Genomic DNA, 24,089 nt, shown 5'->3' on the forward strand with positions numbered 1-24,089 from the left:
CCTGCAGGTTTGCAGTACAGAAAATATGAAAGATGCAATGTCTTTAGAGAACTTGAATGCCATAAGTTAACAGCTGCAACTTCATATAGCTGTGCATCACTCTGCAATCACAAACTGAAGCTATGAGCACTCTTCCCAGTCTGAACGCTCATGATCTGTTTGAATAGAAATGATTCACTCAGGATTTGGGAAGCAAAGCAAAGAGGCTGAAATGAATTATTCACAAATTGCTCCTGAAGAGGTAAATACCATAAGGTCAGAACTTCTCAAACCAGTTATGAATACTGCAGCAAAATCACCATTAACCTAAGATTTTGCAATGGATGGTCTATTGGGTCCATGTATGAAGAACCAGTTTTAAAATTTTCTCTTCACTAGGTAATGTAAAAAAGACTCAAGGACATTACACTGTACGCTCAGTGAAACTGAATCAGTCTCCTGCTCTTTTAAGCTTCTAAATACGTTGTAATGCCTCTGAAACCTCTGTCCTCCCCTGCTATTCTTGACTGTTCCTCTGTGCTTTTTTTGAACCAGACTTGTCTAAGATATTGCCTAAATTTATCCATGTGTCTCCAAAACTGCAAGAGATAGGCTGGAGTTAAGCCAGCTGACTTTAACAGGAATATGTATAGTCGTGCCTGTTAGATCGCAGTCTCTGTGAGTTTTCTAGTCAATGCAGAGAGATGTTAATTTCAAATGTATATTTCATGTTTAGAGGCAACTCTGGCCTAATTTGTCCCTTTCATTGAAAATAAATCTCAGCCTTCAGTCATAGTTTGTAGCCAGGACTCTATGAAGCCAGTGAGTACCATCCAAAGCTGTTTGGAATCTATCTGCTCACCTGAATATCATGCAAATGTTAAATTGGATAAAATCTTCTCTTTGAATGCTATTAGGTGAGTTAAATATCTCAGCCCTTATGTCTGGATTTGGGTGGGATAAATGACTCTCATATAGGAAAACAGTAAGTAGTATTGTAGCTACTGCAGAAAATTTCACATATGCTCTACTGTTTCATGTTGGCAGGTCTCCGAAACAACATGAAGAAAGGGCACACTGCTCATAGTGCTAGCACATATGATTAAAGATATAGCAAGACAAGCATCAATCTCTCACAAGAGATTTAAAAATCACTTATTTAGAAAACCGATGCTTCCAAATCACTGAGCAAGATAAGCAGCCCACAGGGAAAATTGGATCTTATTATAATCTGAACTACCAGCTACTCTGCTACCATAGCTCAGAATATTCAGATATTCTGGACACCTTCCAAAATCTGTGTCCCCATCAGTCTTTCAGTCTTTAGGTGCTGGCTTAAAGTGTGTGTCTCCCTTCCTTCCTTCCTTCCTTCCTTCCTTCCTTCCTTCCTTCCTTCCTTCCTTCCTTCCTTCCTTCCTTCCTTCCTTCCTTCCTTCCTTCCTTCCTTCCTTCCTTCCTTCCTTCCTTCTTTCTTTCCTTCCTTCCCTCCCTCCCTCCTTCCCTCCTTTCTTCCTCTGTCTTTCTCTATTTCTCTCTCTAAAAGACATTTTTAAATTGTTTTTATTTTTTTCCTTACAAATCTTTATGAGCCATACCATGTATAAAGCATGAAAACACTAATTTCCTGAACTATTTTCTTGTCACTTACTGAATGGAAACATGAACTACATGTTTATACTAGGATTAACAACACTGTGGTTGGTTAGGGTAGGTGCATTTGTTACCAGATAAAAGCAGAGGTATCACAACTGTTTTCCTTGACTTCTGAAATATCATCAGCTTTGGGTGATGAGATCTCTATAACTCTTCTTCTAATCTTGTTTATGTGTCTGTTGTTTTGGTTTTAACAGTGGCTCTGCTTTTCTGATATACTTGGTTACAGTAATCTTTTACAGTCTTTCTAGCCTTGACTACTGTAATTGAATTAATTATAGCAAAGTTCTGCAATGGAACAGCAATAATGTACTTTGAGGTGTGTTCTACACCAGATTCCCAGACGGATGAATGTTTTAATAAACTCAGCTTTACCACATGTATCAGTTTTCTCAGCTGTCTAGAAACCAAGTTTACACATGCAGGTCTCCCTCGCACATTTGCGTGATTTATCGGGGCTAAGGGACCACATAGATGTACATCAAGCAAAAGTGAAAAGCCATTGCACATATAGGTAATTTTAATCCATTCCATTTTTAAATACCACAATAAATTTAATTTTCACAATAAATTAAATAGCCATATTCAGTTTACAAAATAGAATTACTTAGTGTGAAACCGGTATTTACAAACATTGTACAGTATGTACATGATGTTTAGCTTTGTTGATACACAAGCACAGAAGAAAAAAATTATTTGAGCTTTTTTTGACACATGGTTGACATGCTACAAGTGACACTATGGTCCATACAATAAAACAATAGTGCAAACTCACAACAGGAACTCTGCAACAATGTAGTTTGTATGATACAAGATATTCAGGTATTAATTTCAAATAATAAGAAAATAGTAGTATCCACTCTCGTAAAAATTCAGCACTGTGTTTAAAGTGTCAGTATTCCTTTAGCAATATACATAGCAAATATAGCTTGAAAATTATGCTTTCTCACAGCTTCACAGACTTCTTACATGATTTTCATGGCATAAACCAATATTCTGCTTAGATCAATAAGCATGTCACATAAACACTTCACTAAGTGAGAGGAACACTGACACTTTTAACAGTGTCTGATTTCATGTTCCTCAATACCTCCTTTCCCTTTATTATTATATCTTAAAAGATGCTAGTATGTTGACAGTAAATTTACGTTAGTTACTACTCTGTAGAAAAAGTTGATCCCACCATATATTTGGTCACACACTGCATATGTACACGTATACATGAAAAAAGTTACTTTGATAGCCATGTCTATGAAAAGTGCATATTTTAGCAGAGACATTAATTGCATGTCTCAGGTGCAACAGAAAATGTTGTATGAAGTTTAATTTAGGGCCAGTTAAATGTCCTCCCAGTGATCTGGTAAAATTTTTGATTAAAAGGATGAAAGAACTTGCGCAATTTGGTAATGACAGAGGTATCCACCTCTGGATGGATGCGTCCCTTGCTACCCGCCAGGCACTTGTTAAAGACAATGTTAAATCGCAAGCAGTAAAACCCTCTGGTGGCATTGAAGTATAAATTGTACTGACTTATCCTTGGAGGAAGATTTAGGAACTTCTCGACCAGCTGGAGTTCTGGCAGTGGTTCTGTGATGAGCCGGTCTCCGTCCACGATATGAAACTGCTCGATTGGGAAGTATTTTAACCATCTCTCCAAATGTTTTGTGTAGATGCTGGTTCTCACCGCCTTATACTTAGTGTTCACTTCGCAGGTATTAGGATCAATAGCCAGCTTCTCAAACTTGTAGTAAGTTTTATTCTTTCTTTCCTTACCTTCCAGCACCTGAGTGTAATCAGAAATAGCTCTTGTGGTAGGTTCCCTGACAATGATCAATAATTTGATAGATGAGTTCATTTTGTAAATCCTTTCAGGTACTTCCTCAGTGATAAAATATGCAGGGCTTTTCTCAATTGTTATTTGATGAGGGTAAGAAAAAGGCATTTTTTTCCGGTACCACTCAATCCCCTTGGCATAGTTCTCATCATTGTCAAAGAAATGAATCTCTTGAGAAGCTTTGACCACTGCAGGGTGAAGGTTCAGCATCTCCAGCAGTGCTCGGGTGCCTCCTTTCCGAACCCCAATGATAATGGCCTTGGGAAGTTGCTGAACCAGATTGTGCAGTCGTATTTGTTCCTTGGTGGCATTGCCCTTTCGGAACTCATGAAGCAGCCCTCTCTTGAACTGCAGAGCTCGCAGAGGGATTTCGTCCTGGCTGTGGGGTCCAAATCGACCATCGATGGGGCAGAGGGGCTGCAGTCTGCAAGCAAAACAAGAAGTATTCGTAAAAAGAGGGTATCTCTTAAGGCAAGTTTTCTCTATAAGGCAGTCACATTCATGGAAACCTTTTGCAATGTGATGTGATGTATGCATCTTTCCACTTTTATTTTATTCTGACAGTGATTAAAATGTTTGCAAATAGTCTGATTATTTATTCTAGCATTTTGCTGTGATTTGGCTAACTCCTAACTCCACCTTTCTGCTCTTTTTAAACATAGGTTCTATGTTTACTGTTCTTGGGTTTTCTTGAACCTTCTCTTACTTCCCATATTGCTGATTACTTTGTGATTGCTTTGGCAGTTTTTAAAACATTTTAAGATTAATTTTAATTGTAATTTTGATCTGAAAATACACTTCATTTAGATCATCTCCTTCCAACACTTTTCTTATTTTAGCCCAAATTATTTTCAGTCCTTCCCCTTCTGTTGACTTTATCAGCTGCTGATCCAGAGATGGCCTTTCTAGTGAAGAGGAGCAAAAGGGATGAAAAACATAATAATCTTTCAAATATTTTCCCTCCTCTTTAGAAGGTGCATGGTGTTTTCCCTGAGATGGAATCAGAAAGACCAGGGCTCTGAATCAGGAAAGATTAGCAAGGCACAGAAAGAATGTCAAGAAAAGTTTAAAAAAATGCATCAATAAATTACATAAATGATTTTCTTATCATCACTTATGTATCCTTCCACTGAACCTCATTTTGTGTCTCACAGTTTCTTCTTTTGCCACTGCATTTTTGTGCTATTATTTTATATTCACCTGCCATTATTTCACCTATTTTCCACTTTTATAATGCTTCATTCTTGTATTTGATGTCACTGAATGCAAGAAATGATTAAGTAAGAAAAATGTTAAAATTATGTTACTACAGAACCTTGAATAAGCTCTCACTTCCACTCCCATATCAGTGCTTTAGTCCTTATACAGGCCAATATTGCACTGAAGATGAAATTGGTATGCAGAGAGCAAGCTTCCAAAGTCCTACAGAAAAATATCATTAGTAATTTTGTGGAGCCATGCTCTCCAAAATTAAAGATATGTAAGAAAAAAGGTTGCTGAGCATATGTATTATGATAAGGTTTTTAAATTACATGGCCACATGCTATTATTTTTCACAGGACCCCTGCCTCAGCCAGTATACCAGATGGGCAATGCTCATTAATAGCTGTTTAGGTATTCAGTATTTACGCTGGTTTCTCAGCATGTGGCCCTTCACTCATTTACTGTATATTATTTAAAACCTGCTTTCAGGACAGAATTATTTATTTCTTTATGGCTTTTCCATCCATCACTGCTTGTTGGCGTCTCTAATTTGACACTGATGCTAGGACAATGGATGGCTGGGACAAAATAAGTTTGATGCCCCTGGCTGACCCACTAGCTGTTCCCTTGATTATCCAGATGCTGAGAGATACAGCCTGTCCAGGCAGAACTGAAGAAACAACCCAGATGACATTGCTGGGTTCACATGAGCTCTAGCTAAGTCCTTCAAACTAATTAGAAAGTTTGATGAGAAGTGAGTTCCTGTTGTTATTTGTTTTCTCAAGTTTCCAGTCTCTTCCTTTACTTTTTGCTATCTACTGAGTTGGTTGCAATGACTGAAGCATTGCAACACTGAAGTAAACCTGCCAATAAACAAACAAACAAGCAACCCACTCCCCCCCAAAACTGATCAACCAACCAAACCAAACCCAACAACAAGGACACAATGAAACAAACAGAAAGCAACGTCCTGACATGACAGTGGTACAATTTGGTCGGACTGTGGTGTGGCTGGTAAGAGACTTTCTGCAGCAGCGAGGTAGCAGTTAGAAGCATAAGAAACAGAAGTGGCAAATGCTATCTCTGTGCTTCTCTTCCCTCTCCTTCTGTGTATTTGTTTTTTGTTTTCAAGCAAAAAGGATTCCACAACAGCAGTTCCAGACCCATCTCAACTAATTTTATCTCTTTTGCTCAAAAAGACAGTTAGCACTGCCTTCAGTGTAACACAACAGCTTGTCAAACAGGGTGGTTTCCTTTAAAAGTAAATAACTACTCAAGATATCCTCTAGCCTAAGGGAAAAGACTGGATGTTGTTAAAAGTCCTTCATCAACACTTTACATTTCAGTTTTTCTACTCTTTCTTATCCTCTCTCTAAACAATTAAAAAAAATCATTTAAAGATCTTGGCAGTGGTGGTATTAAACAGGCTGTCAGATCTCAGTAGCTGAATCGTCAGATGTAACTATTTACTGTTGTATCACAACATGTTAATATTTTTGATTCTCTGAGTCATTTTTTTTACATTAAAATAGCAGTCCTTTGCAAAACAAGAGTATAACATTTATTATATTACTGAAGTTGCTCTCCCAAAACACGCAGTTTCTCTACCTGCTACAGTAAAACTCCACAAATATTCTTCTTGAGAAAACCCACCATAGAAAAACTAATCTCAGGGAACTGTATTTTTGACTAATTTCAAAACAGCTGAAGTACATTTGCACAATCTTAATGACAAGTAGCTGTGCTGTCTCTCATGATCCAGAATATTTGCTAATCGTCTTCTAATGTAAGTGTCATGATGGCAAAAGACCATGAGCCTGGTTGCAGCAGGAGCATTTCAGAGCACTGAAATCAAGTGCAGAGGCCCCCCCATACTGCCAATGAGAGAACCGGGCAACTCAAAAGACTGGTGCAGATATTCTCAAAATTGCCAGGCAGAGAATGTCTTTGAGCTTCCACATGTGAAGTAGCTCCATGCACTCAGGATCTGAAGGATGATGGCCTCCCCTGGAGGGAAGTGCTCAGTTCATCCAACTTTATGACTCAATGAATCAAATAAGCTACAAGCAATTCCCCTTTGGGCTTAAGAAAACTCAGAACATTCCCACTGAAGAGCCCAATCGGAGGCTATTAAATGTGGGCCATCCCCAAGTCTCTTGTTCAAATTGGATCAGCATAAATTAAGCATAAAGGAATCTGGATTTCTTCCTGAACAATTAGTTGTTCCAAAGTCTATCCAAGCTACTCAGTGTCCTTCTTCTGACAAATTCAACAAGTCTGGATCATGCCCTACTGCTAACAAAGAACATTTCCAGCTAATTCATGTGTTTCATGTTTTCTAGTGCTTCTTTCTCTCTCTCTTTCATAACACATCCAAATAAAGGGCTGCTTTTTAGCTGTGTGGTATTTTTCACACTGGGTAATGCAAGAGAATGAAACTGAATTTTACAGCTATTGGCAACATTATATATGAAACCGGTGGAATTCACTGCCGCAGGAGGTCAGTGAGTCAAATACTGTGGCGAGATAATTTTATAGCCATCAGTAAATTCTGAAGATGTGCAAGCACTGATAATAGCCTAAGGTTAATTAGATTTCATGCCTCTGAGCATAAAATATACTTTTGCAGGGACCAGTAAGGAATTCTCCTTCCATTTACAGAATCACATTAACTTCAGTGAAGTTTTCACCTCTGAAGCATCAGAGATGCTTTGACCACCAGAGGAAAGCAAATATAAACTCCAGGGCTTAGTTTGCAATGCACTTGGTCCTAGCTGAGTACACAGTCTCCCTCTTCTTCTGGAGTGGACTTAAGCAGCTGAAGAAGGCACCCAGTGACTTCAGAGAGAGCTCAACATTACCTAGCAATGGACACTAAGTAGCTCTGCTTTCAATTCACTTTCAATGCACTGTGTATTCACGCAGCATTGTGTCACAATTTTGAACTCAGTTTTTTCCATCATTAAAAAGAAGTGCACTGTTAGAGCATTAGCGCTGTCAAGCTGTTTACCCACTTCTGGAAATCTTGAAGTCTTGTTTCCTTCATTCTTTCAAAACCTTTATTTTTTTAAATTATTTATTTATTTATTTATTTATTTATTTATTTTTAATCCTGTCTTTGTGTGTCACCTGCTGGGGCAGTTCCAGGCCATTTTGAAGGTGACAGAAACAGTAGTGTCAGTGCAGGTAGCACTACTGTTGTGCTGTCAATAACCACTCAGAACTCAGCCCGGTCAAGTGACAAACACTCTTTGATTTCCTCTGCTGGATTTTCTACTGCTCTCCAGGAAATCACTTGCAGAGAAAACCCAGTTATTTAGCACATTCAACTCCAGAAAATACTGGCTAATTGTCATAGTTAAAATTCTCAAACCCTGAGGCAATCTTTCAAGTGAAATAGTATTCAAAACTTGACAAGCTACTCTGCAGGCTTATTCTTAATTCTAACTACCACTGTAGAACATTAATTACTTGCTCATAAATTTAGAAAGACGATATATAAATACATCATAGCTTGTTTGCTGAAACTAGGGGTCAACACACAGATGCACAGAGACAAAAACGAGCTACAGTAATGACATTTTTACTGGATGCTGTTTTATTTCTTCTCTGAAAACAAGTGCCAATGTGCTTAGAATATAAATGGACAGACAGAAATACTTTGACAGCGATGACCCGTGACTATTTTCCTGCTCTGTTCTCCAAAGAGGGGGAAAGAACAATGAAAACCAGTACTAGAATAGACAGTCTTTCTATACACAAGTGGACACTAATGAAAAAAGAAAAAGAAGAAGAAGAAGAAGAAGAAGAAGAAAGGAGATTCTTTAAGCCAAAACTGAGACAATCTGAGCCTATTTTTAATTAAGAAAGCAGCTATGTAATGACTTACCTATCCAAGCTCCCAACTCTGGCAACTAGATATAGGAGACTTCCAATAGCAAGACTGCCTAGTACAAAGAGCTTCTGTCTCAGCAACGGCTGCTGTTTGAATAGCATGGCCCTCCATCAATCTTCAGGACTTCTGCAGTCTGCAGAGACAAAAACACATAAAACACTCATCAGAAAGCAATATGCAATATGGGTAATGTTTAATCAGTTGTTGCAAGTGATTAAGACACACTTGCAAAATCTTTTCAAGCTGAAAAATAAGTAGTTAAAACTTTTTTGTTTGCTACTGTTTTCATGTCCCACATGGTAACACCAGGCAACATGTCTGGGATAGGCTGATAATTCTCAAGTGGTAGTTCAGCTACATCTGCTGTTATTAGGGCTGTCTGATAGCTATACAGTGGGTCTTGACTGTGTAAAGGCTCATGTTATAATAGGGTCTCTTTTTAGGTAATTCTGTTTAGACTTTAAGCCCTTCAAAATCAGCCTGGTCTAGATTTCAACAGAGATTTAAATGCTTTGCTGCCAAGTGAGGCATCAGTAACCAGGAGTTAGGCTTGCGGGTCCTGTGCATACAGTACATGGCGACACATTTACTCTGTCTCTAGTTTTATTAGAGCATAACCTGGAGAGAAATCTAAATCAGTGTACTTCTTGATATATACCAGCAAGCCCCCGGTGACAGATCTGAGAAGCATGTAGCTGGGCTGGGCACAGTGACCATTTTTCCACACCAGCTCATCCTATCAGCTCTCCCTGTGGTGGGCATTAGCATGGCCTCTTCTGTGGAGAAACCCTTAAAGCAACTCATCTGCCTGACAGCAGGTTTGGCTGTCATATCAAGACCTGATTGGACACAAACTGGAGTCCATGAACTGAGCATGTGCATATCCCCAGATTTCAGCAACACTGAAGCATAGACTTAAATTTTCTTTTCTGATGCGTGCCAGAGACCATCTAAAGCCCCAAAATGATATTTGCTTCAAATACTTTACATAGGAGGCAGGCATGAGTCAAACAATGCAACCTTGTGCCAGAAAGATTGAATCAGAATAACCAGGAGGTCCCTAGGTAAAGTAAGAAGGAAGTACTGAGTAAAACTATTTGTCTTCAGCCTGACTTTTGCCTAGGCATTAGGTTTGTGTTCAGGACTGTAGACCAGTTTAAGAGACTCAGAGCTGCATCCCTAACGCCTTCTTACAAGAACTGAGAAGAAAGACAAGTCCCTCCTTTCAGAGCACAGCCAAATATGACATGGTTCTCCACTCTGTGCCAGTCCTGGGCTTTCTTATAAATATACAGGAAGCTAAAGTTCAAATCCTGTCACTAGTTCCCAGGATGTAAAGCCACATTGTCTACCTACCAAATGAATGCTTTAATCACCAAATTGATTCTCTTGATATAAAAACCACAAATATAAACTGGAATAACCTGAACCATTCGTCCATATACTCACTCCCTCAATCAGAGACTATTCAATTTATTATGGAGTAGTTTCAACAGATACAGCTTCTCTTCTGAATTTTGACTGGACTTATTCTGAAAAATTTTTGATGTCAAGTTTATTATATTTCACTACTAGTAAAGCTGCTTTTGCAGCTTACTCTCTTCTTTTCCAGTCGTAGGACTTGCATCAAGCAAGACCGGGGTAAATTATTAAAGGCATATAACTATATACAGAAGCAGAATGGGTAGTGAGAGTGCAAGGTGTGGCTGGCCACTGTCAAACAGGGCCTGCAAATATTTCTTTGTCCTGCCCATACTGTTAGATTTTTAGCCCAGAAAGCTCTCAGGAGACTCCAGGATAACTTGGGAGTTACTACAAGCCAGGGACCATTCCCAATGGACAGCATGCATGCAGCCTGCCTGCCTTAGTGCTGGCTGAGTGGATGCGGGTCACTCCATAGTGATTGTCTTCAAGGGTGGTAGAATAGTAATTCTCAAGCACATTTATTCTACTACTGTATAGAAAGCCTTTGTAAGATCAGCTCATCATCTCTTGATAAAAGAGCCATGCAACCTTGAAGCTCTGAGTCTCACTGAATCTCTAACACACTTCTGGTGTGCTAATAATAATAGTAACTCCTTATATAGCCAGGTCATAGCTCAGGATAACCTCTCATACAGGATAACCTCTCATACAGAATATATTGCTTTTTGCATAGATAAAAGGAACGGTATAATAAGAATTCTTATCTAAGATCCCTATTGCAACAAGAATCATATAAAACACAGAGTAAAAGGAGTTTGCAATGTAAATGCAGAGACAAGAAGTATTATCATCCTTTAAAAAATAAATGAGGAGCAGAGATACAGAGAGATTAAGTGATTTTCTCAAGGTCACAGAGAAAACCTGTAGCACCAGTGGGATTCAGTGTAAAATGTCTGAATTCCAATCTCATGCCTTAACTACATGATAAACTTTTGCCTTTTTTGTAGTACACTTTTCTTAACATTAAAAAATAAATATTAAAATGACATATGAGGTATTCTAGACACTGAGCAAGGCAGAAAAAACATAGTTGAAGCTTAATTATTAAGAAAAATTCATAGATTCTATATCTCTATGTTGATATCCTATTGCTAATTACTCTTTTAATTAAGCTATTTAATTAAAAAAAAAAGAAGAAAGAGGACATGGTGATGATGATAGCAAATTTTCATAGCTTTCCAGTTTTAAATCATTTAGTGCTTCTCTCTCTAAATAAAAGTATCACTTCAGCATTACAACAATGAGTTCTGATCTTCATCTTCCAGAAAACATTCACATGTACATTAAACTAAAGTGCTGTCCACATGTTCTCCCTTGTACTGGCTGTTGGACCTCCGTTAAGTCCTATCTGCAGGACTTATCATAAAGCTGTGGTAGTCATCAGGACACAATGAAATTAAATTAAAAACAAGCTGTTTTCTGAAAGAGATTCGACAAGGTCTCATGTTTTCAATAAGATTCAATGCAAAAAAACCCAAAAAACCCACCCAACCAAAACCAAAGAAACAAAAAAACCCAACCAAAACAATGAACAAACCAACGAAAAAACCCAAACCCAAACCAGTTCCATTTGCTCTGTGTTTGCATGTACCTGAGTAGAGACAACTTTTCCACAGAATGACAAGTACTTAACACTCACTAGACATGCAAAACTAACATTATTTATTTGCTTGTTTCATTTTTGTTGTCAGTTTCAGCATCTAATTTAAAGTCCACAGATGGAATTTTATTCCAGAGAGGATGTGACCTCAGTAATACTTTCCTCACATGTTAGGATTTTAATGAAAAATAGTAGAAAATAATATCTTAGCTTCAGAAATGGCTACATCTTGCAATGGCTGTACTGAGATAGCTCTAGGTGACAGAAGAGAGGACTGAAGAAACACTTCTATTTAAGCCACAGAGTTAATACAACCAGAATGTGATTAAGGTGAAGGTCCCTAAGGCGGAAATGTTGCTGGAGACTAGCATGGCAACACTTAAATGAAATGGAAAGAAGAAAGGGAAGAAATGAAAATTCTGGGACACATTATAAGCTGCACAAAGTTTTCTGTAAGGAATGCATACTTTTAAACGTAACAAGAAGCTGGAAGGCAAGATAAAACATAATCCAAAATGACAAGATTTTAGCAGTTATTTGAGGCAAATAAGGGTGTTTTTAAAAAAGTGTTGCTCTCTGTTAGGGATGACAGCTGAACTGGCACATAAGCTCCTGAGTGGTAGGAGGAGGTTTAGGAAAGCCACAGGCAGAAATCTCCTGGTAGCTGGATGCTGAATGTGGAACCTCCTTCCAAAAGAGATGACAGTATACTATTGCACATCTCCAGTGGACTTATATCAGAAATATATATCTTTAACAATCTAATTAAGCATGCATATAAGAAAAGTCCCTTCCTGGATATCCAAGAGAGTCATGATGCACAAAGAAGAACACAAACAATTCACAATGTGGAATGCATAATTTTTAGAAATGAAAGTGTGTGCAACATCATGTAGAGACAAAAAATGTAAAGTGCTTAGTGATTTCAGATGCACAGCTGATCTAACTTGTTAGATTGACACAGTAAAGTTAAATAAAGAATCTTCATTTAGCACTAGAAAATAGCCTTATCAGTGTGTTGACGTGAATGCCTCACCCAGCCCCATTCCCCACGTTCCCATACTGGCCGGTGAGACGACTGCAGTTATTGAGCAAATTGCCAAGAGAAGACAGTATAACTATGTAGAACTCTGATGATAATACCAATTGGAAAACAGATGAACTGTTCCGGGTGAGATTAAGTGATCGGGGATAAAGGAAGATATTACATGTGCTGGCCAAATTATATGAATTTTCAGAAGTCAGTTTAAGTTCAAGTTGTGTCAAAGTCAAATGAGGAGGAGAAAACAGAAAAAGAATAGCAATAATGATGGTATTACTGATAAAAGTCTGAATCAGATAACACCATAAATTGTGCAGGAGCACTGAAAACAGAAGCTCTTCCTATAATCATCTATTCCAAATAAACAGACAATGAGACAAGAAGATCACCAAGAACTTATCTGAAAATGTTCAGAGGCAAAATTTTTGGACATGTGAAACAGAGATGAGAAAATGCTATTGATAAATGAAAAGCATATGGTTGATTATAGAGAGACATGTAAGAAAGAAAAGCAACATATAATCCTTTGGCAAACAGACCAAAAAGATACAGTCACGATGGAATGATGTGATTAATCAAAGTAAAGTACAAACCACAGGGAAATATGCACAAAGGAGGCTGAAAAAAATTAAATAGGAGGGTTTTTTTTCAGTTTAATTTATCAATCAGTTGCTATAGACTTTTAAATTTTGCACACCAGCAGGGGTCATCTGTTGACCAACAAATATTTGTCTTCATACACTGTAAAAAGATCTTTGAGTTTGTGTAGCATTTAAATACAGTGACTGAGAAAACAAATCAGGGAACTGGTCACTTGACACATTTACATTTCTCTCGATTCTGTATTACATTTCTTGAATATTAGCTACAGCTTCTTGCATTTGTCACTGAGTGCAAAATTCATACAAATCAAGAACTTAGACTTTTTCTGGGGTAGGAAATCACACAGCATTTGGGAAATGAGGGAATTTATACCTCAAATTTTGTGCATCAGCTCACCAGCTCGTGATCTTCTTCATGGTCTGGCTGGAATAGCTAGTCATGCTCCTGCTCCTTCTTTAGCCTCTTTCAAGTCCTCCCCCTTCTGCAATCTCACCCCTGATGAAGGTCTATGCTAGTGGTAAGGAAACCTTACAGTCCCACTGTACTTCTTCCTGAGAACCCTTCACTTCAATGTCTTAATTGCAACAGTACTACAGCACCATATGAACTGTATTAAAGAGCTAGAATAACCATGATAAAGCAGAACATGATTTTTCATTAGAGAGAAGATTTTTCATTCCTAATAACATGGAATAGCCTAAGAACAGATAAAATTCTTCCCCTTTTTGACACAGCAAAATGAAATAGATAACAGAAACTGCAAGCTTTGAAAATACAATTTTTCTGAGGAAAAGAGAAGGTGCTGAGCCTGCAGAAATGGAATTTGATTTTTTTTTTTTTAATTTTCCTTAATGGTTCATATATTCAATATAAAAAAGAAATTTAATTCCAATGATTAATTACAGTGTTTCAATTTTTTCTCTCTAGCATAAGAGTGAGAAGGGATGAAATAAGATTAAGGCATACTTGCTCAATTTAGGTTGTGAAGGATGAAAATACAGAAATACTTTCACAACACGGAACAAGTTCACGGATTCAGGTAAATGTTCCTGTGTACTAAACATGTTCTTTCCTCCTCATGACTAATATTGACTGAAACAGTGGAGAAGAAAATGTCAGCAAAGCTGACAGAAAACAGTAAATGATGCAAATAAATTCCAATACAAAGATTTCCTTTAATCTCATGCCACAGCTGTGCCAATAACTTAAAAACCTCTCTTTTTTTTTGGTCTGCTATTGTGGAGTTTTGACATTCAGGTTCAGCCTTTAAGATGCCCTTGAAGTCAATTCTTTGTGCAAAGAAGTGGTAAAATCTTTTCTTCATAAAGACTGCTTTACTCTGGGAGATCAGCCACAAAATCAGTGCCTGTATGTGGATAGTAGATAAGAAAACATATGTTCATTTCACAGAAGTTAGCATACTGTCAGTGCTGAGAGAGCATTTGTGATTCATAACCCCAAGCCCATCACAGCTGGCTTGGGTGGTGCACCCAGATATCTGGTTTCTCTCAAGACTATAGAGAGTGGTAATGGCTATTTAGTCCACTCACTGACCAGAGGACATTTAACTCCAGACACCCTCAAGACTCTATCCGTAGTTTTACTATCTCTAGGTGGCTGAGGTGTTAAGTGACAACAGCACAGAAGGCCATAATGAGTTCTTTATCACATTCCTTTCTCAGCCTGACCCCTTCATTTTTTTTGCATCTTACTGAAAGACATTGAGCAAGATGGTGTTGGTAAGAGAGAAATAACTCCAAAGCTTGCTGTTGCCTTTGAGGTGCCCTGTGCCAAACAGATCTGCTGCCAGATTGTCAGAGTAGTTAGGAATCTCAGACGCTTTGATGCCCTTGAGGTCTCAGACACATCTGCTTAGAAAAACTGCCTTATTGCATCTGAGCCGGCGAGGCAGACGGCCACGTTCTGTTGAATGATGAGTAGGTTGCCATGATCCACGCTTAGCTACAATGCTCCAGGAACACTTCCAAGCACATAGATCTTAATTGGACTTCATTAGTCCAAAATACAGATGCCTGTCTCCTTGCCAACATCCTGAGTATATTACCATGCACTGCTCTTCATAGAGTATGAAATTAATCTGGTAAGGTCAGCCCTTTTCTTCAAATGGTGTTTCCCCAGTTACTTCCCGCCTTTTCTTCTGAAATGATCACCTTCCTTCGCTGCTTCATTTTTCAGGAACAGTGGAGCTGATAACATCAAGATAGAAAACCTGTGGAACTGCAATCCTAACTGCAGGAAGTTTATAAAAGATACTAAATTCGCAGTCTACGAAAGCGAATATCAGCCTTGTTTCTTCTAGCTGGCATTATAACAACTGCGACCAAAAATAGCAATCAAAAAAGAAAAAGGAGGTTGAGGACCAAAACGCAGTGAAGTGGAAGAGAGGAGAGAAATGGCTGCAAAAGTCAAAAGAGAAATCATAAAGCAAAGCCAATGGCGCTGTCACCTTAGGAGTAAGCAGTCTGTCAGATCTGGGAAATACTTAAACAAGAAAATTATGAATTTTCAGAGAGAAATGTAAACAGGTAGATACCCAGAGCTTTCTTCTTCCAACCTTTATTTAGAGCCCAGTCTTTGTCATGAACAGTTTCACTGCATTGAGTGGGATATGAAGGCAGGCAGTTATTGCTTAATATGATTCAATGTGAAATAAGATTACATCTTTTCACACACTTGTAATTTTAAAATGTTCTTTTTCACCACTTTGAGTCATGCTTGTAGACTATTGCTCTTTTTTTTTTATTTTTCCTAGAAAAAGTTGCCCTTTCCCAAATAATTTCATACCTGAAATAAGACATATGAAAGACTGTTTGAAGGTTATTTAATTAACTAAAACTGGTAGACAATTTAAGTTAATTATCCTCTTAGCTATTATAGTGGCAAAATCTAGATGGTCTTCTGCAACTCCTTACAGCTTTGTTTTCTGCAGCTTTCATTTAGAAAAGCAGCAAAACTGACTTAAATGCAAAACATTACTAGGAGTCAAAAGCATTGATAAGAAAACTAAGCAAAAATTTGACCAAGCTGCAAATATATTTTGCTGGTACACTGCATTTACAGTAAAAAAGACTGAAGTAGATTTTTGTTCATGGCTTCTACTATTCAGTGAGAAAAAATTCCAGTGTATGAAATAACACACATGCACCCCTCTATCCATATACAGATATGTTACGAAAAAATAATTTGGGTGAGTCTGAACATTTTTTTTTTTCAGGCTAACCTTAGTCCTTGCTTCTCAGGTCAGATACATTGGCCTAGGTACACTTCTGCCAACCCCCATGCTATGTGCGCTGCAGTCATACCTACTGCCTGCCCAGCTGTGTCTTGCTCTGGCTGCTAAACTGGAGTAAGCAGCAGCAATAAAAGTTATTTTTCCTATTATCGATGCAAAAGTCCAGGTGCAGTGAGATGATACTGCAAAATACTGCAAGACAACTAAATAGGATGTGGTCCTGTGCTCCTTCAGCTTCTGTGACTCTGTGATCTGCTTCTTATGCAGCCCCAGCATCCCCTGAATGACCTGTGGAGCAGGCAGCTTTCTCTTGCCCACTTTCATATCTTTGTGTAGTACACTTCTTCGTCTCTTTTCTCTTGTCCAAACACATATTCTGGACTGCCCCATTACTGATGAATGGATATCACACTGTCTAATAAGGAACACCTACATTTGTTCTGGATTGGTAGTGTCTCTGTCTTTAACTCAGACCCTTAATCTGAGAAACATTCAGCCCACACTACTCTCTGAAACCTCATATGCAGGCTAAATTTCATGTTTTCTTTTTGCATAAATGTTTCAAAGATACAATCTGTTACATACCTATATATCTACTATTTTCCCATGGGTTCCCTTCACCATTTTATCCGACCTACTGCAGTGGTATTTTCTCTGGCCTTGACCTGTATAACTGTGCTCCATTCATATCCATTATGAACAGCAGTGCAAAGACAATTCTTCCAGCCTGTCTCTCTGTCTACATCACATCTATATGGGCAACCTTTTATTACCTTCCCATTTTCTCTGCCACACTTTTCTGTACATTTCTGTGTCTGGGTATTCCATGGGGTTTCTACTGGGGGAATGTGGAAAAAGAGCGTTTAAAAACTTGACCCCAAAGACCACTCAGTTACTTTTCAGAATGCAGTGTCTAGATGCTTCCCCTGCAAGTCCTGACCAAATTTTCCCAAGAAGTGCTACCTATTTTAATGTAGAAATCTAAGTGAAAATATCAATGCCAGTTTAACCAGGAATGTGCTACAATGCCTCCATGAAAGAGGGAGACATATTAACACTTTTCCTCTGACAATGAAAAAGCTGCGATTTTCTGCTGTGACTGTGTTTTAAAAGTCAATATTGCACTGCTCTATTGGCCCAAGTGGCAGCTCACAGACTGCATCTGGGTGGAAAATAAAGGGAAAACAAGGAGAGACAGCTCGTGTCTGCAGCAGGCAGGTGCTACAGAGCTGCACTGTGCTGGAGTGTTCCCCAGAAATGAGCTTCTCTGCTCACTAAGCAGTCCTGCCTCCCTTGCACAGCCCATTCATCTTCCTCCCATTGGGCAACATGAGCTGGAGAAATAACTGCTGTCCTGGGCCTGCATTTACTCTCTTACATGTACCCAGCCCGGCAAATATGCCTGCTCCATGGTTTCAAATTAAAGAAATAAAACCATGGAAAGTCAATCAAAGCCTCTTTGCACATGCTTTACTGGTGGGTCTCCAAAGCAAGAAAGATACCAACAGAGACAGGTATGTGCTTCTGATCCTCACTGGCAATCACACCTGAGAAATTATAGAAGGGCTGCTCCTCTCTTGGCATGAGATTCATTCTCTCTCTCTTTTAGAGCAACATTTTAGACAATATTTTTCAGTGCATTATTCATGGTCCTTATGCTGATTTAATGCTAATGCAGCTTGATTGACATGGTGGACTTAATCTAACTTGAGCTCCATGGAATTGAGAGGACCTAACCCTTTCTCTGTTGGTGCATATGACTTATTATCACGTTCCTAGAGATGATGTTTTTGGTTTTTTTTTTCAATGACCCATCATAAAGACAGTCTCCATGTGGACAGTTCATATTTTTTGATATAGACACATTCTGCCTACATGGTAAAATATGCCAGAAATGATACCACTAGAGGAGGATATCACTTGTCTGCCACATTAGTGGTGAATCAGTGAAAGAAGAGAGGGAAGCAATGGATCTAGCTAGATATTAAGCTAATGTAATTTGTCCAGGAACTTGAAATAACCTCCTGCCTATGCAGTTCTTGTTTGTAGTAGCTATTAGTCAAGGTATCTGTCTGGTTTGGCTTTGCTTCTGATACTTATTTACAGAATCTACATCCTAATATATTTTGGGATTGTGGGTTGGCTGCAGCCAGCTGTATTTTGTGAAAATACAGAAAACTGTAAAATCATCTACACAATTCAAAATATATTGTCTGAGTGAGAACTAACCCCAGCATATCTCAGCCTTTTGTTTAATTGCCTTTGAAATATACAAAAACACCTCCTCATGTTCTAAAGGACCTCTTATTTAAAGCAACTGCCATCTAAGTATACAATAAAGTTAAACTCATTCTGTTTGTCTATGAAAATATAGGTCTTAAAGGGTCCTGCTTACAAATCGTGTGGCTATCGGAGTGAGCAACATCTTATAAATGTCTCAGTGACGGAAGAGTTGACCTAATAATGAAAAAAAGAATACTCACAAATAATTTATTTGTCACTTGGTGGGGGGAAAAGAAGACTGAATAATTTATTTCTTCAATATTACCCAATCACCAATAGAACTGGTAATTCATGAATTTACTTATGAATAATTTATTCATCAATTGATGGTAGGAGGAAATTAATGAAGTAACCAATATTCAAATAACACTCAACAGACTCTCAGAGGCAAGCAGCACAGCCAGGAGGGAACTGAGGGAATGGATCCCTTTTGTCAGACTCTTGACAAAATGAGCATGAGCACAGGGAATCACCAAAGGGCAGCTGCCCTGTAGCCACTTGTGTAGCTTGCTGATATTATTCACCTTTCCCATCCACCCACCCAGGACAACAGATCTGCCTGGGTGCCCTGAGAGCACAGGGTGATTACTCTGTATCTTTGATGACTGTGGGAAGCTGGAGATGCCACCTCTGGTGTTCCACTGGCTGCCGCTGTGATCGCACATGGCAGCAGAGGCTGCGGGTGCCATCGCAGCCTTTCAGCAGCTCGAGACTCATCCTGCAGCTCAGAAGCACATTGCGCTCTGCTGGTGTACTCAAAGTAGGAAGCAGAGGGTTTCCCTCAGCCACAGGATACTGTCCCCTGTTTCTAGATAAGACTGCAAAAATAAAAATTAAAGCTCTAAGGCATCTTAGAGGAAAAAAATCTTAACAGCTTAGAGTATTTCATGTTGTATCCACGAAAGGGAAATCATTGGGCTACTCATATCCACATCAGATTACAAAAGGCTGGTTGTGGAACTGAGTTGTACTGTGCCTGAAATCAAGCAACAAAGTGCTGATGTGCAAAGAGTTAAAAATAACACCCTTGCCCACCATGTCTTTTCAAAATCAGATTTCACAGGCTTGTTACTGTGACCATCAAAATAATTTCAAGACAATTCTTATCCAAATGTAATTTTTAGATTTGCTTAATTTAGTATTATCTTTCCAGCATGGATGTGAGGGGAAAGTTTCTTGCTTTGTAATGCATTCAGAAACAGCCCACTGCCTTCAGACAGCATCCACCGCTTTGCTCTACTGCCATTGAATAAATTAATAACAAATCCAGTTTGAATGTTAACCAAAAGTTGCAACAGAATACTGTTAATAAAAATAGTCCTGAAATGGCTTTTGTTGTGTTATAATGTCACATTGTAATAGCTGTCATAAAAATACAAACATAAAGTAGGCATGAGGATGTGAGAAGAAGGGTTTTTTTCTGTTTTCAATGTGCTAAGTTTAATGGCAGTATATGTGCAGTTTGGGATGAAAGCAGATGCCCTTTATGAATAGACTAAGTGGAGGAATCATCTGGCTTATGTTCTCCTCTCAACTGCTAGCAGGATTTTTCCACTCTTTGTTCCTCTGTGACTATAAACTGTGAGCACTGAAAATCAAAAAATGAGAGAAAGTTTATGAATTATACACAGTCACAGAGTTTATTAGTGTTCCACACTCATCCTCTTGGGAATCACTGTAGGAAAAGCTTCGAGCAATTTCCAAATTTTCAAATGGGTTCTCCGTTTCTTTATCTCATTCAGCTTTTGATATGGTGTATAAATTATTTATCAGGGCCGCCATTATTTAGTTAGCTTGTGTTGTCCTCTAGCACCATGTCTGGAGAATGATATTCATTTTGCATTTGCAATTACTAAACTTAAAAGAAATCAGCTAATTCTTCCTCTATTCAGCTCTCGTTTTGCAGAATGATGCATGAAGGACTGAGATGTGAACAGAATTTCATTTTGACCTTGAACTCTGATTAGTCTTCTCATCCTGCCATTTCACCAGAAGATATAACTAGAGTTTATGTAAGAAATATTAGAAATATTTCTATTTTCCTTTCTCTCTCTCTGTTTTTTTTTATTTATTTTTTTTATTTTTATTTTTATTTTTTTTTAGGTGGGAAGATGTGATAGAAATTATTTTTCCCACATCATAAATTCAACATTGAAACTTAGTGAATCATGTGCTGCGCTGGTTAAGTTCAGAGAAGGATCCTCTTTTATATACTTTAAGTCTGGCTCCTTGAAAATTTTTGAGGTAGTTCATCTCATAGCTTCCCAGTTGCAACAGCATCTGAATGGAACAGCTTCTCAATTACTTCACTTTACAGAGTGTAAAGAAGACAGTAGTCTTTTTCTATGCCCAAACGTACAATCTATTCTTAAGCAAATGTCTGTTATGATTAGCTTCGTCTTGCTTTATTCGTATAACATGCTTACTCCCTTCTTGACATCCCTCACCCTGCTCTGTTGATGCAATTACCAGGTAGCAGGCTACCAGGAAGAAGATTTCCATTTAAAAATATACATAGGTAGCTTTACACCTAAACCAATGTGCTAATGGACTGAAGCCTGACCACAGATTAGCCTGGAGGAAACCTTTATCAGTTCAGTACAAGACCAGACTCAGTTACACAGGTCCAAAATAATTTCCCTGCATGCCCATGTCGCACATACATTTCCAGCCCCTTCCCAGGACTTCTTGACTGAAGCCCTCTTGCAAAAGAGGGGAAAGAAGGAGAAGCTCTGGTGGGGAAGGGCTTGTGGCCATTTCTGTCCAGCTGTGCTTCCCCTTATGCAAAGAAGACTGGGTGATATCTGCCTAAAAATCCACGTCGGTGAGGTGGTAATCATGCTGACCAGCCGGTTGTAAGAGACTGTGACAGAGCTGCCTGTGCTGCAGAGCAGTGGCATGTCCCCACCTGAGGCAGCTGTCAGAATGGAGGATGGATGGCAGCACCATGTTCCTTCCCCTGTTCTGACAGCCACTCAGGTGAACGATTTGCCTCCTGGCATCTCTGCAACAGGCCCCATTTTCTGCAAGATCACAGCCTAGAATAAGGAAAAAATATTACAGTATTACCTAGGATTATTTTTCTACTACGAGCTATGGATTAATTCACTGATTTCTTTCAAGTAGCACTCTGTCCTATCTGCATGCTCACTTTAATCTTTTGGTCTTTGAAGATGCTTCGCTTTTGACTCCGTGAACATTCTCTCTAACTAATCACCTTATTTTTCTCTAAAAATATTTGTGGGTTTTGTGTGCATTAATACTATAACGTTCTGTATTACTTCCTTGAGCAATTCCCATTCTTGAGAATGACAGGCACTTTTCCTCTTCTAAGACCATTAAATGCATTGTGTTTGATTAAAATTAATATATTTAGTAATTCTATGGGACTGACCACAAAAGAAAATCCAATCAGGTGGGATGGATGATGTCAGTGGCCATGTTGTTACTATCAACAGAATCAGAATTCAGGAGTAGGGCATGAAATGGGGCACCTCTTACCTCCAAGTTAATGGTCCTAGTGCTGCCTATTTAACAGTTACCTAACAGACGATGTGGTTGTAGAGATGTCTTTAGGTTGTATTAGACAAGCTAAGGACCTTGTTAACTTCTCTTTTTTAAAACACAGGTAAGTAATAGGTACAAAAGTATCATGGAGTTGAAGTTATATATATTCAGAGAACCCTGCTTTCCACTACAGTGCACAGCTCTGTCCTTCCCCTTTGTATCTGCAGGTATATTTTTTTGTCTCTGAAAGATGGTTCGGTGCCCTTTCCAGCTCAAGATGCCTGAAGAAAAGATGCCAAAATATCCTCAGCAATAGTAGGTTTCCCAGACTACCCCATGTCAGAGCAACCATTCCTGTGGTTCTCCTGGGACTCCAGAAGTAAAGCTTTTAGGCAAGTACATTTATCCTAGGTAAACATTTTTTTTCTCTGCTGTGAGGCCACTTCTCCCCTCACTCTCTGATGCTCCCCAGTTGCCTGTTGGTAGGAAGCCTCTCACAGAGAGAAGCTGTTGGGCTTTTGCCAAGTCTTCCCATACTCCCAGGCCAACAGGGACAAGCCATGGAGCTGGTCCCCCCTACTGCCAAGTCCAGCCCAGCAAGACCCAGTGAGAGGGCGTTTCCCTGCACCTGGCCACCTTGCGATCCCGAAGGGCTCTCTGTGCTATTTATATGTATATATATAGGTCATAGATCTCCATGTGGGTCCTTAGGCTAGTACTACATAATAAATGGAACTAAACATCATTCTGCTTAGCTTACCCCAAAGATACCAATCCACATCAGTTTACATAGTGTCCAGCTTAAAACTTTATTCACACTGCTGTGTGAAGAACAGGACAGATTAAAAGGAAACCAGCACTCCATGTACATTCACACTCATCCTAAATCCTCACAGCTCTACCAGGGTACGTTGGAGAAACCAGCCATAGAACTATGAATGTGTTTGTACCTCTTGATTCACCAGGCAAAAAAAAGGAAAAAAGAAAATATCTTTTATCTTTCAGAATACTAACAGCTTCTTTCCATCTATAAAAATAACAAATATAACACTTGCTTTGAAATTAAGTCTGTCAGCTGAATATTAATGGAATTACTTCTGCAGACTAGTGTGTAGTCTCCAGTGTAAAGGTAAAGGAAGGAAAAGAAAATTAAGCCATCCACCCAATTGTCTCCTGTCAGCACGAGACTGCTCTGCACAGAGTTGTGCATCCTTCTGATGTTACTGAAGGGGCCAGTCCCCACATGTGAGCTTCCCTTATTATTGCAGTCTTTCTAAAGATATAAATGTTACACAACAAGAACAGCTGCGAGGCTTATCCCTTGAACAAACAGAAGATAATGCAATTGAGTTTGCTTTTGGCCAAGGAAGGTTTGGTCTGATGCTTTAGATAAAAATGTGGATCGGATTGTTTGACACCAGCTTAATACCTGGATTTCTAAAGCAGGCTCTAGCCGCTACCCTACTGCATTCCTATACATTTTCCTGCAGTGCCCTAGCACCCAAGCTGTGATGGCTGCAGTACTGTGGGAACGCCACAGCCCCTCCTGCCTGTAGCTGTCTCTCAAGTTGCAGCTTGGAAAACATAAACTCATTCCACTGACAGCTTCTTCCTCTGTTCAGGTTACCATTGTTTCCACCAAAGTCTTCCCCTGACAGCTAACAGAAGTAATAGAGCTGAGACCTCTGCTGTGACTGAGAGTGCTCTGAGCTGTGCCAACCATCTGCCTTATAGGAAGGGAGATCTGTTTGA

The 24,089-nt window shown here is 38.9% G+C and overlaps 1 protein-coding gene across 14 annotated transcripts in view; it reads right to left on the reverse strand.

Annotated features, from left to right (window-relative positions):
- Positions 1 to 2,134: 2,134 nt before the first annotated feature.
- HS3ST5 (heparan sulfate-glucosamine 3-sulfotransferase 5) overlaps positions 2,135 to 24,089 on the reverse strand; it is a 185,746-nt gene continuing 163,791 nt past the window's right edge. For all 14 annotated transcript variants that reach the window (XM_065056712.1, XM_021298187.2, XM_065056714.1 and 11 more), the window contains 2 exons: positions 8,559 to 8,697; positions 2,135 to 3,890 (listed from right to left, as the gene is read on the reverse strand). In XM_065056712.1, coding sequence (XP_064912784.1) covers positions 2,960 to 3,890; positions 8,559 to 8,665 — 1,038 coding nt within the window. In that variant the 5' untranslated portion in view covers positions 8,666 to 8,697 and the 3' untranslated portion in view covers positions 2,135 to 2,959. The remainder of the gene's footprint in view (positions 3,891 to 8,558; positions 8,698 to 24,089) is intronic.

This window comes from Columba livia, chromosome 3 (assembly GCF_036013475.1).
Source record: "Columba livia isolate bColLiv1 breed racing homer chromosome 3, bColLiv1.pat.W.v2, whole genome shotgun sequence".
Classification (NCBI taxonomy): domain Eukaryota; kingdom Metazoa; phylum Chordata; class Aves; order Columbiformes; family Columbidae; genus Columba; species Columba livia.